General features: G+C 38.2%; 1 protein-coding gene across 3 annotated transcripts in view; it reads right to left on the bottom strand.

The window, feature by feature from the left end:
• Nucleotides 1-5,788: 5,788 nt before the first annotated feature.
• Nucleotides 5,789-13,799, bottom strand: part of RAB27A (RAB27A, member RAS oncogene family) — a 76,714-nt gene continuing 68,703 nt past the window's right edge. For all 3 annotated transcript variants that reach the window (XM_032864913.1, XM_032864914.1, XM_032864915.1), the window contains one exon: nucleotides 5,789-6,628. In XM_032864913.1, the coding sequence (XP_032720804.1) occupies nucleotides 6,430-6,628 (199 nt within the window). In that variant the 3' untranslated portion in view covers nucleotides 5,789-6,429. The remainder of the gene's footprint in view (nucleotides 6,629-13,799) is intronic.

Genomic DNA, 13,799 nt, shown 5'->3' with positions numbered 1-13,799 from the left:
CTAAAAGCGCAATGCATATGTGTTATAATGAGTTTAGGGGTTACCCTGGGGCAGAGATGGAAGAGCCAATTCTGCACCTGTGGTTCTTGGTCTGTTAGCCCCAGGGACTTGGAAGCCACAAAGTCAGGATGTTGTGCCCCCAGGCTTCTAACGCGTAACCTGTTCATCACCTTCCTTGCCTCCAGCTCACTTCTAACTAAATGCCTACTCTATCACTTACTGATAATATTTTTTTTCTTCCAAAAGAGAGTTTACAGAGAAAGGCTAGGTTAGAGGATATGATAGGTATTCTTTTAAAATTTGGAAGCTAATACTGAATGCTCTCTAAAAGGTTTTACCAATTAACACTCAACAACAACCACTAAGATCCTGATTTCACCACATCCTTGTCAAAAAAATAATCTTTATCAGTCTGAGGTTAAAATTTATTTCATTATTATTTTCACTTGCATTTATTTATGAATGAGGTTAAGAATTTTTCCAAATGTTCAAAATCTATTTTGTTCTGTGACTTGCCCCACAGTGATTCTTAACAGCACTTTACGTATTAAGAAAGTTAGTGCTTCTGCTGGGTATTTACTCTAAAGAAAGAAACGTACTGATCCGAAGGGGCACGTGCACCCAAATGTTTATAGCAGCAATGTCTACAATACCCAAACTATGGAAAGAACCTAGATGTCCATCAACAGATGAATGGATAAAGAAGATGTGGTATATATACACAATGGAATACTATGCAGCCATCAAAAGAAATGAAATCTTGCCATTTGCGACGACGTGGATGGAACTAGAGGGTATCATGCTTAGCGAAATAAGTCAATCGGAGAAAGACAACTATCATATGATCTCCCTGATATGAGGGAGAGGAGATGCAACATGGGGGGTTAAGGGGGTAGGAGAAGAGTAAATGAAACAAGATGGGATTGGGAGGGAGACAAACCATAAGTGACTCTTAATTTCACAAAACAAACTGAGGGTTGATGGGGGGAGGGGGGTTGGGGGGTGGGGTTATGGACATTGGGGAGGGTATGTGCGATGGTGAGTGCTGTGAAGTGTGTAAACCTGGTGATTCACAGACCTGTACCCCTGGGGATAAAAATGTTTATAAAAAATAAAATTTAAAAAAAAAAAAGAAAAAAGAAAGTGCTGACATTTAGATATTCTTTCTCAATTTATTGATATTTTAAACTTTGCCTATAGTATTTTTCCATCCAGAAGTTTTCTTTGTATATATCCAAACTTATACTTTTGTTTTGGATTTGCTGTTTTGCTTAGAAGGCATTTCCCTCTGCAAAGTTGTTTTTCAACAATTTTTCTCCATTATTTTTACAGTATTTTTCACATTTGAATTTTTAACTAATCTGGAATTTACTTAAGTATAAATGACATAAGATTCCAGTTTTGTCTTTTTTCTAATAACATATGTTGAGTAAGGCATCATTTTCTTCCACTAATTCAAAATGTGCCAGTTCTAAAATGTTTAAGTTGTAATTTTTTAAATAACTGGGTTTACCTGCAGCCCTCCTCTCACTTTCTTGGCCTTCTTTTTCATTGCTTCTCTGGCTAGTCTTTAAAGTTTATTTTTTCAGTTTAACTTTAGAATCAGTTTGTCTAATTAGAATCAACAAATACATATAATTTTTCCTTTTATCTGGTAATTATATTTACTTTTCTTCTCTAATCATTTGACTAGTAATTCCAGAACAATGTTAGCAACAAAGGCACATATCAGAAATGTTAGTAATAAACATTTGCCCAAAATTCATTGTCAACCAAGAGACTGAAAATTATTTAATCCTTGTTAAATCCTCTCCCTCTCTTATTCCCATCAACAATTACAGAAGAGTCTCACCAGTCCTCCCAAGCTATTTACACAATTCCCTCACAACTCTGTTTTATCCTGCTACTCAAAAAAGAAAGCTCCTACCCTTCTCACTTACATGATCACCCAGCATTCCCCTCTTACCATATCAGAGGCCACATCCTTTATCAGTGCTCTTAATCCCGTGCCCTAAGGTTTCATTGGAGGCTTTGTTCCTTTCAGCCTATAAGCATATGCAGTACTTTACTTTAGGTTGAATGGATGAGTAGCCTGTCTTCAAAGCTTTTTTCTTTGCAGTTATTATAACAGAATGCATGCGAAAAGAGAGAAAGACATGGAGACCACATCCAATAAATTGAGCTAAAATCATGGAAATACTCTTTCTTTTCATTCATCCTGCTTGAGACATGATTCCTGAATCTGAAAGTATGTGTTTTATCATTACTAAAAAATCTTCAGCTCTTTTCTTATATTGCTTCTTCTTTTATTTTCTCTAATTTCTTCTTCTAGAATTCCTAATGGATATAAATTGGAGCTTTTATCTTTCCTCTGTATCTCTTTCCTTAGTCGCTCTTTATCTCTGCTGAATTCTGTGTAATTTCCTCCAAACTAGCTTCTAGTTGACTAATTCTCTCCAACTGTGTCAAACTCGCTATTCAACTTTTGGCCATTAAGTTTTGAATATCGATGGCAATATTTCTCATACATGAAGTCTTTTCATTCAATCCAATTTTGTAACTTTAATAATGCCTTCTTTTTCCAGATGTTTCAATTCCTTTTATGTTTGTAATTTTCTTAAACATTTTTACCTTATGATCCCCATCTGATAAATATATTATTTGAAGTTCTTAAGTGTAAAATACTGCTGCTTTGGGTTTACTGACCCTTACTCATGATTGAGGCTGAGAGAGCAGTGAAGGAATGGTTTGTCACTTTTAATTGTGAGTTCATCCTTGTAGAGTGTTTTCTGGAAGAGTCCTGTAAAGTGTGGGTGGAGATGTTCCCTCTGAAAAGATTTTGCTTTGCTTCTACTAAGCCGTCCAGAAGTATTACCAGCCACAAATCACTTTTTTATGTTAACTTCTTGGCTTAGCCATTCTCAGACAAAAAAAAAAAAAAAAAAAAAAAAGTAGGTACTATAAATTTGAACCTAAACCCGTATTAAAGGTTCTACATTTCTCAGGAGAGACTGAGACATAGAGTGGGCCCTGGATTTTTGTCTCTTTGGGGGTGAGGGCTTCTTCATTCCAGTGCCCTACCTCCACCATATCTAAGACTTTCTCCCCTAATGGCATGTAGTCACTAAAACCAAGCACCTTGGTTACTAATACTGGCAAAATGAAACCAAAAGCAAACCAGACTTAATATCAAGTTGTTGAAATTTCTTTCTGTTGCTGCCATTGCAGTCGCCCTGTTATTGTCTATTTTGTGGGAGGAAAGGGGTGGTCGCAGAATATTTCCCTTACTTTATTGAGAGATCAATACTACATTTAAAAAATGGCGCCTGGGTGGCTCAGTGGGTTAAGCCTCTGCCTTCGGCTCGGGTTGTGATTTCAGGGCGCCTGGGATGGAGTCCCATGTCGGGCTCTCTGCTCCGTGGGGAGCCTGCTTCCCTCTCTCTTTCTGCCTGCCTCTCTGCCTACTTGTGATCTCTCTCCCTCTCTGTCAAATAAATATTTTTTAAAAAATACATTCATTATGGGGCACCTGGGTGGCTCAGTGGGTTAAACCTCTGTCTTCGGCTCAGGTCATGATCCCAGGGTACTAGGACCAGCTCAAGTCATGATCCCAGGGTCTTGGGACCAAGCCCTGCATCAGGCTCTCTGCTCAGCGGGGAGCCTGCTTCCCCCCCACCCCATCCCCTGCCTGCCTCTCTGCTTACTTGTGATCTCTGTCTGTCAAACAAATAAATAAAATCTTTAAAAAAGTACATTCATTATATTCTATTCAGCATTATCTAAATGTTTTATAGTGGAAGAACTTTCCAGTTATATAGTCACCAATACTGCCAAAAATAGAAGTCCTAGAAATAAAATACCATACAGAAATTTCCAGTTTACAAAAATGTCAATCAAAACATTCCCTTTGAACATTTCTTAGATTGTTAGCAACCTTGACATCAACTTTAAGATACAGAATGTACTTCTCAGATTTCCCTATTTCTCACATAAACCATAAACACAGGTGAGCCTGTCTAAACATTTTTGAAGCTATTTTTATTTTCAAATACTACGCCTCTTTGAACATTAACAGTGACTCCTCTTTGAAAACTCATTCAGTTGACTCTGCTGCCACTGAAGTCCTCTGTGCAGTTCACCAATAACCTACTGTGTAGTGGCCCTTTTCGGTATAGTGGCAACACAATTCTGAAGAAAGTTGCCTGAGTCCCATTTGTCATGGAGTTTATATCTTTTCTTTTTTAAAGATTTATTCATTTATTTATTTGAGAGACAGAGAGAAACAGCATGAATGGGAGGGGCAGAGGGAGAGGTAGATCTCAAGCAGACTCCATACTGAGCAGAATCCCCAGAATAACCTAGAATACCTCAGAAGGAGAAGTATAATGAAGTTATATTCACACACAAACTTGGCAGACTAGACCACTTTTTAATTAAAAGCTTAATTGGCATAAAGTTTGCTTAGAATACACTTTACTTTTACACAGTCTTATAAATAGAAAAATGCACTGATGCCCAAAAATGATACTTTAACACCAAATTCAAACAAAGGATTTCCAAAGAGAATACAGGTCATTTATTTCAATAATTAAAGATAGTTCTTGCATGTGTACTGTATCATGCTATGTTTAATTGTGTATTATGCTTAAAGCCAATGGGGAATTAGCTGATTGCTGTTTGGTTCTTGAAAAAAGCAAAACATACAAATATTGTCTTCTTTTGAACTACATAACAGATCATATAAAGTGATGCCTGATACATAGCTGTAAAATTAGGATTTGCTCCACTGAAGTCTACAGCAACTTTAGAAGGTACTGCTGTGATTAGGTCACTACCTTGTAATGTCTGGATCTTTTCCTTACTGGAATACACAATCCAAATGCATAGGACTCAATGACTTCCTTAGTATTTAAAAGAAGTCTTCACTTCAAGGAGAGAAACATATAAGATCTCACTAATCACAGCTAATTTTTTAAAGGGAGTAGTAGGGAGGAAGTGGCAAGGAAATAGGATAGATACTCAATAAAAAGCTATTTGAAAATAACCATGTAAAAGTAATTACTTCCATCATAGGTGTATGCTCCTAACTACAGTTCTTCCAATCATTTGCCACCACAAGATGCATTTATTATTATTCTTTGTTTAAATTATAATGAATGGTAATTCTTTCTAAATAGCCATTAAGCTCTTCGGAAATTTTAATCGAATTTACTTAAACCACTTTAATAAATAAGAATTTCCCCTATGACCTTTATAAACACCTGCCACGAAGCATATTTTAAAACTAACTTTAATCTGATACAAAGACACTTAGGCAATGCAGAGGAATTCATGATCTTGGCAAGACCCAGCAAGTACAATAAATGCCTGTGATCTCAATAAAAAATATAGGTTATTTAAGGCTTCATTTTTCTTATATTGAGCTATAGTATAAATGTAACTGCTTAAATACAAACATCCTTCTTCTACCAAATAGCAAACATTTTATGTAATTAAAATCTAATTCCTTCAATTCCACCAATGTAAAAATAAAACAAGTTGCAAATATCAATAATACAAAGCATGACGGCAAAGACAAAAAATTAGTAGTTTACAAGCTAATTAAAACTGCAGTCTGAGGATGCCAGACCAACATTATAAATATGAAGAAAAAGAAGCTAAATGCTTACTTATCACAAATAACTTTGGCATAAGCACCAGCTATGTTCAAATGTGGCCAGCGTGTAGGCCAAGTATAAACAAACAGATAATAGTGAAATAAAGCCACAAAAATTTAATTCCCCCCTAACCTCACCCCCAACTCCCTTCCTACCAACAAGAGTCATAGTGAATATACAATTGGTCAATCCACTTTATCCAGTCTATAGATAAAAGCATCATCTATGCTATATTAATTTTAAAGACTCTGTTCCTATAAATTAATACTCAAGGACATTGAAATGATGTTCGTGTATATTCTTATTTAACAATCCAGTGGTTTAGATGGCATTTTATAAGGTCACCCACATACGAGTAGTAGGGTTTTTTAATTTGGATTAAAGATTGGTAGTTTTATCATTGTATCTAAGATTTTGAGTGTCAGACTCTGGACTGATGTATGTTAAGGCAGATGATGGTATCTTTAGTCTTTCTACATAATAAATGCACTCTGTTGTGGCACGAATTCCTCAATTCTGAATCATCTACTACCATGCACTAAGGTTTTATAAGGCACTTGTGGCTCTGCGAAATATTTCTCATAACTCTGGGGCTGAATGTTAAGTATTTACAGAGCTGCAGCAAATAAATTTTAAAACCAGAGAGGTCTAAGTGAAATGGTAGAAGCAGTTTGTACGCTATGCCTGTTCATCTCTCTCTGTGCCATGTATCGCCCATAGAAAAGACCACAGACACGGGCCACTCGAATGACTGTGTAGCTCACTGGACTCTTCAACAGCCACAGATCCCCTTCTCCTTTTCTTCATTCAAGTGATCTCTAGAGGTGTGACCATTGGACCGGACCACTCCTTCAGGAATCCAGGATTTATCTACACACCTTTCCATTCGCTTCATTATCAGGTCCAGGAGCATCTCGATTGCTTCACTTACGTTTGTCCCGTTGGCAGCACTAGTTTCAAAGTAGGGAATTCTGCAAGACAGAGACAACTCAGGTAAAAACATATGGAGGGAAAAGACAGTGACCTTTGCCCTTGATAATTCAACTTCAAAAATGAGGATAAATATATTAGGTAATAAAAACACTTTACCACAGGGGCACCTGGGCATTTCAGGGGGTTAAGCATCTGCCTTCAGCTCAGGTCGTGATCCCAAAGTCCTGGGATTGAGTCCTTCACTGGGCTCCCAGCTTGCTAAGGAGTCTCTTTCCCCCCTCCCTCTGCCCCTTCTCCTGCTTGTGCTCTCTTTCTAATAAATAAATAATAAAAAAAAAAAAAAAAAAAAACCCTACCACAACAGTAAAGTAAAGTAAAAAAAAAAAAAGACTCTAAAATAATTGACACTTCACTCCTAATAGAGAAAAACCTCTGGAAATTTTCATTCCCATTTCACAGATGATTAAACTGAGGCTCAGAAAGATGAAGTGATTTGCCCAATTTCATAAAGATAGAAAGTAGCAGGGCTAGGATTTGAACCCACAGTGGCTTGATTCCAGTGTAACCAACTTAACCATAAATTCTACTGGTTCCAAACTAATCTACTTTGTATGAGGATATCCAGAACAAATCCCTTTCGTTTGCTGCACTTGTGGGAGAGAGGGACTGACATCAGAGAGGAATGCAAGCTCACTAGCTGTGTTCATCAAAGGTTTTGCCACTTGTCAACTCCAGGCTGTATTCTTGGGCCATAAACTTGAAGACATTCTAAAATCTATAACATCTCAGAGTTTCTCAAGGACATCAGTCCTTTATTATCCAAGGATCTTGGTAAATTTGTTTAAACTTTTAATAACTCACAAAATATAGTTTCAAAACCATAAGGCTGCTTCTCACATAATTTTGAGAAATCAGTCTTCTTGTAGTGGGTTAGTCCTAGTGGATTAATCAACTTCCACATTCTTCCTGCTTCTTAATGAAGCCATGAAAACAGTGATAAAACTTTATTTTCTCAAACTATTGAGTTCATGTCTACCATTTAGTAAGAAATCTCACCAAAATGCTCTGAGATATAAAAATTGCAAAATAAAGTTGTTTGAGAACCTCAGGGTGTTCTGCAATTGAATTCAGTAAAGTGTTCCTTACATTTACAGGGACTTTAAAATCCTCCACCAGTATTAATTTTCTTGGAGAACACCTTTGTTTTCTCGTGTTTTCCTAGAATGTTAACACTACATCAGGGACTCTGATTACAATGTCAGTTACTCTTTCTATTATTTCTTGGCTAGGAGCTTTATATATAAATATATACAATGAGAGCTTTATATATAAATATATATAATATGTAATATTATATATTAATATTATATATAATAAATATATTAAAAAAGAGCTTTATTTATAGATTTCTTTTTTAAACTTCCTAGCGCTTTTACAGATCTTTCCACAGCTGCTTTGCTTCTCATGTCACTAAGCACATTAGGGGGTACACGTGTAGGAATGGAAGGCTATTTCTCCATTACTATTCTTTGTGATGCTATCTTATTATCTGCACACTTCCTGTAAGAGCTGACAGGCCTTGTAACTGGATCTCTTCAATTCTCTCCTGCTTTAGGATAGCTCTTAAAAACTGGATGAGGAGGGGCGCCTAGGTGGCTCAGTGGGTTAAGCCTCTGCCTTTGGCTCAGGTCATGATGTCAGGGTCCTGGGATCGAGCCCCGCATCGGGCTCTCTGATTGGTGGGGAGCCTGCTTCTCTCTCTCTGCCTGCTTCTCTACCTGTGATCTCTCTCTCTCTGTGTCAAATAAATTAAAAAAAAACTGGATGAGGAACTCATAATTCATCTGAGCATTTATCCATCCACCTGTGAGTACTGTGCGACATGGTTGCTCCACTAATTCTACCATGCCCACAATCAGACCCCTCAGACTAACTCTAAAACACCTTAATCAGAGAATGGTGTGCTGTGCAAATTACATGGTCTTAATCTTTTTGAACCTCCTGCCTGGCTACATCTTTGTTGTTATCAGTCTTCTTAATTCCATCTTCATCTGCCTCCTTAGCCACAAGAGGAAGATAATGCATCTTTCCCATTTCCCTGGTCACATGCAGTATTTGATTACCAAGTAGTAAGAGGGCATCCCTTGTGGAGATTCAACACTTATTTATGAAGCACTTATGATGTTTTTGAGCTAAATCATTGGAATGGTGCTCTATGCTACCATTGTTACAGGAATACTTTGAGATTGAGAATTCTCAAAATTTCAATACTTATATTTTCTTCATCCTGTGCTTTCTCAACTACACCATGAAGAATCATTTAAAGTCTACAGAACATTTCTCATACTTAAAAAGAAGGCTTAAAAATTCTATCACCATTTAGAAATAAATTGTTTAATGGAAAAGCAATGGTAAAATTCATCCCTCTCCCCAAGAATAATAAGCTGAAGTTGGAAAGGCAAAAAGAGAGAGAAAGAGAAAGAAAAGGAGGAGGGGGAGGAAGAGGAGGAGGAGGGAAGATGGGAGTGAAGGAGGAAAGAAAGGAAAGGGAGAAAAAAGAAAGGAAAGGAAAAGGAAAGGAAGAAAGAAAAGTGAGCAGAAGTTTATCATAGTAATGCACATCTGATTTTTTGAAATCCCCTTAAAGTCCATTATAAAAATAGCTTTTGAATTCAAGTCCTGAGCTTCATTGATTTCCTCAACTGAATCTCCATTAAGCTATTTCTGCTTTCCATTGTTTTTCCCTCTCAGCTCCTGAAAATTGCCTCAGTTATTTTGGAGGCATAAATGAGAAATCACAAGTTGAAAATACTTCTAAAATCCATAAAAATCTATGCATAGAAAGAAATCCATAAAAATCTATGCATAGAAATCTATGGAAATCTACACATAGAAGTTAGAAACATCTTGGACAAAGGTTAAGAGCCATAACCTCTGAAGTCAGGTTGCCTGGATTCAAATCCAAGAACGACCCTGGCAAGCCATGAAACTCTGTGCCTCAGTTGCTTCACCCGTAAAACTAAATAATATCAGTGCCTCCTCATAAGGATTAAATAAGTTAACATTTAAAGTGTTTATATCTGAACTGACACATAGGAAATGTGTCATTTTTGATACTTGTGTCACTGATAAATGTTTCTTATTTCCAACACAGAATAGGTTAGGTACAAAAGTTTCCTTGTAATTTTGTTGTTTAACACTCAGAACACATCATCCCATAGAAACAGTGTCACTGAGTCATGGACAGTCATAGCTCCAAGAGACCTGAGCAACATTATAAACATTAAATTCCCAAACTAGCTTACAAACTATTGATTTAATCCGTAAGGTAGCTGATCTATAGTACTGTCCTAAATTCTAGTACCTGGAACCATGCTTCCTTCCCTACGTCAGAGTTGGCTCACTCAGACCTGTCCTTGCTGAAGTGCTTCATGCTCCAAAGCATCTGCCTACCATGAGTCCCTATCGGATTCCTCATTGCCCCAAGTGACCTTCACCAAATGCAGAGAGAAAGGGATCTGACTTTACTGATTAATACTAAGGTATAAATGACTGGAACCTCTAGCAGACCTATAAGCTATTTAATATATTTACTAACTTAAGCAAGTATTTATTTATTTTTTTAAGATTTTATTTATTTATTTGAGAGAGAGACAGTGAGAGAGAGCATGAGAGAGGAGAAGGTCAGAGGGAGAAGCAGACTCCCTGTGGAGCTGGGAGCCTGATGTGAGCCTTGATCCTCGGACTCTGGGATCATGACCTGAGCCGAAGGCAGTTGCTTAATCAACTGAGCCACCCAGGCGCCCTAAGCAAGTATTTAATTGGTAGAACTTCAGGGTATAGGAGGTAAGTTATAATTTTTTAATTCACTCATAGAAATATTGTACATCTTTTAATAAGATATAGTTTATTCGGGTACCTGGGTGGCTCAGTCGTTAAGCATCTGCTTTTGGCTCGGTCATGGTCCCAGCATCCTGGGATCCAGCTCTGCATGGCATCAGGGCTCCCTGCTCAGCAGGAAGCCTCTCCCTCTCCCACTACCCCTGCTTATGCTCCCTTTCTTGCTGTCTCTCTCTGTCAAATAAATAAAATCGTAAAAAAAAAGATGATTTTTAAAATTATGTTCAATTAGCCACTCTATAGTACATAATTAGTTTTTGATGTAGTGTTCAGCAATTCATTAGTTTAGTATAACACCCAGAGCTCATCACAACATGTATCCTCCTCAATACCCACCACCCTGTTACCCCCGCCCCCACCTCCCTCCCCTCTGAAACCCTCAGATTGTTTCCCGGGTTCTGTAGTCTCTCATGGTTCTTCTCCCTCTCTGATTTCTTCCCATTTAGTTTTCCCTCCCTTCCCCTATTGTCCTCTGTGCCATTGCTTATGTTCTGTTGGGGTCGATTCCACGTTAAAACCTGTTAAACCCCTAAGGGCCTGCCTGGGCCTACTTAGCCAAAGTGACTCCATGTTGCCTAGGTAGACATTTTGTTGTTTAATAAATGCCTCAGCAGTTACTGATATCAGTTCCAGGTAACTGTTGCTAAAACACACACCTAAAACAAGGCCATTTTGTTTAATAAACGCCTCAACAGTTATTGATATCAGTTCCAGGTAACTGTTACTAAAACACACAGGTAAGAGACACATCCAATCAGCCAAAGCCACATACACAGAGGTCTGTGGTTGTGCCCTATAAAACTAACCCGTAAGACCAAGGCGGGTGGGGGCTGTCGCTCTCTTCGGAGGCGGCCCTGGCTGGTCAGTCTGACTTCTAATGCTTAGCATAGAATAAAGCTTTACATAACTTTCACTTTGTCTCAGTCTCATTCCTTTGATAACGGACCCAACATGTTCCACATATGAGTGAAACCATATGACAATTGTCTTTCTCTGCTTGACTTATTTCACTTAACATGTAGTTTTTTTTAAAAGATTTTATTTACTTATTTGATAGAGACACAGCGAGAGGGAACACAGCAGGGGTAGCATGGGAGAGAGAAGCAGGCTTCCCACCGAGCAGGGAGCCTGATGCAGGGCTCGATCCCAGGACCCTGGGATCATGACCCGAGCCAAAGGCAGACACTTAACGGCTGAGCCACCCAGGTTCCCCTTAACAATTTGACTCCAAATTCAAGGAACAACCTTCTCTCCTTCGAGGATATTGTCCTGCAATTTGTGAAGTTCCAGGTCATGTGACCTGGAGTCTGATTAACAATCTTTTTTTTAAGATTTTATGTATTTATTTATTTGAGAAAGAGAGAGAGAGAGCACAAGCAAGAGTGAGAGTCAGAGGGAGAAACAGGCTCCCCGCTGAACAGGGAGCCCAATGTGGGGCTCAGTGACGGGAACTTGGGATCATGGGACCTGAGCTGAAGGCAGAAGCTTAACCGACCGAGACACTCAGGAGCCCCAACAATCTTAATCTTTAGACTAATCATTCAGAGTCGTCTGAACAACTGGGGCAATGTGGTCTTTGTTTCTACAGGAATTAGTGAATGCTCAAGTTCTCTCTGCTCTGCTCTCTACTCTTTAAGCCGTCAGAGGAGAAGCAAATGAGATCCACAGAGAAGAACCTGAAATAAGACTTTCTTTCCACAACAAAATGATGCTCCAAGGACAGACATGGGCCTTTGTGTTCACATTTGAAAACTGGACTGTCCAGCTTGTGCTAAGGACAAAGGAGTCTAGAGGATAGAGTTAGTACTATTTTTATGTCCACATCTTCTTGATATTCACTTTTCGAAGGCATCTGGACTACATCATCCAACCACTTCTCCATACCTGTAAAGAGGGTAACAGTGGTTCATGGAGTCATGGCAAGGAGAAAATGAGATGCACAAGCATAGCATCCAGCAAGTGCTCAGTAAATCTGACTCTAATGGACTTTTTTCTTCTCTAAAAATAATATTCTGGGGATGCCTGGGTGGCTTAGTTGGTTAAGCCTCTGTCTTCGGCTCAGGTCATGATCCCAGCATCCTGGGATCGAATCCCACATCAGGCTCCTTGCTCGGCAGGGAGCCTGCTTCTCCCTCTGCCTCTGCCTGCCTCTCTGTCTGCCTGTGCTCACTTTCTCTCTCTCTGACAAATAAATAAAATCTTTTTAAAAAATAATAATATTCTGTTTTTTCTAAAACTTACGAGGCAAAAATTTAGTAAAATTAGCTGTCATTCAAGAGGATCAATTGTCGCCCTTTTTAACCATAGAGTGATATGGTTCCTTCTCTCCACACGGTGGTGCTAATGGAGCATTACTAGGGCCAGGATAGACCAAATCTTTGAAAAAATCCTGTGTAGCTATTTGTAATTTTCAATTCAAAAATGACCACTCAAGAGCTGTTTGGAATGCATGCAGAACACCAGTTATGATACATTTTTTAAAAAGAAATATATTAGTCATAGATTTTAAAATAAATATGAAATGAGCAAAATGGCAAATGACTTCAAATCAATCAATGAGGGGGGTATTATTATCACTTACAGCCTTTCATCAGGATATCTAGATCCTGCTTATGCAATATATTGGTCAGGATCCACATCAAGCTGATTTCTATTTTTTATTTCCCCAAAACTAGAAGATCCTAGATTATAGTTACAGGTTGCCAGGAATGAAAGCAAGTGTATTTGATGGTGCTGTCGAATGGTTCTGGATTATTTGGCTCACATGTGGATCCAGAGATCATGGAAAATTTTTTCACTAAATTAAGAAATGAGTCTCACTACTTTTCAAAGTCTGTTGAATGCTAAATGAACAAGCACTTACAAGGAAGGACAGGTGTATGGACCGTTTCAACCCACAAGATTGTGCCAGATGAAATCTAGGTCCTCCTCTGAGTTGCCGGGGGCTCTGAAAATCAGTCTTCTATGTTTAGTTTTAGTTTGGGTGTGTGGTTTTAAAACATGCCTGCCCAATGATACATCATTATTTCTTGAATGAAGGAAGGATGTCATAAAGTATACAAAGAATCAAATTATTTGCGATCAAGTTATTCATGCCACATTTCAGTCTAGCTAGGACACGGCATTCTGCTGAGCTAAGCCACTTGAAACCCAGAAACGGTCTGTGCTCATATTATTAATGTTGTAAATAAATGTTTTTAACACGTTCTTTTTTTTTTTTTTTAAGATTTTATTTATTTATTTGACAGAGAGAGATCACAAAGCAGGCAGAGAGGCAGGCAGAGAGAGAGGAGGAAGCAGGCTCCCTGC

This window comes from Lontra canadensis, unplaced genomic scaffold (genome assembly GCF_010015895.1).
Source record: "Lontra canadensis isolate GAN:19392208 unplaced genomic scaffold, GSC_riverotter_1.0 scaffold28, whole genome shotgun sequence".
In the NCBI taxonomy this organism is placed as follows: Eukaryota; Metazoa; Chordata; class Mammalia; order Carnivora; family Mustelidae; genus Lontra; species Lontra canadensis.
Note: the sequence above shows the minus strand (reverse complement) of the source record. Positions and strands in the feature narration are given on the sequence as shown.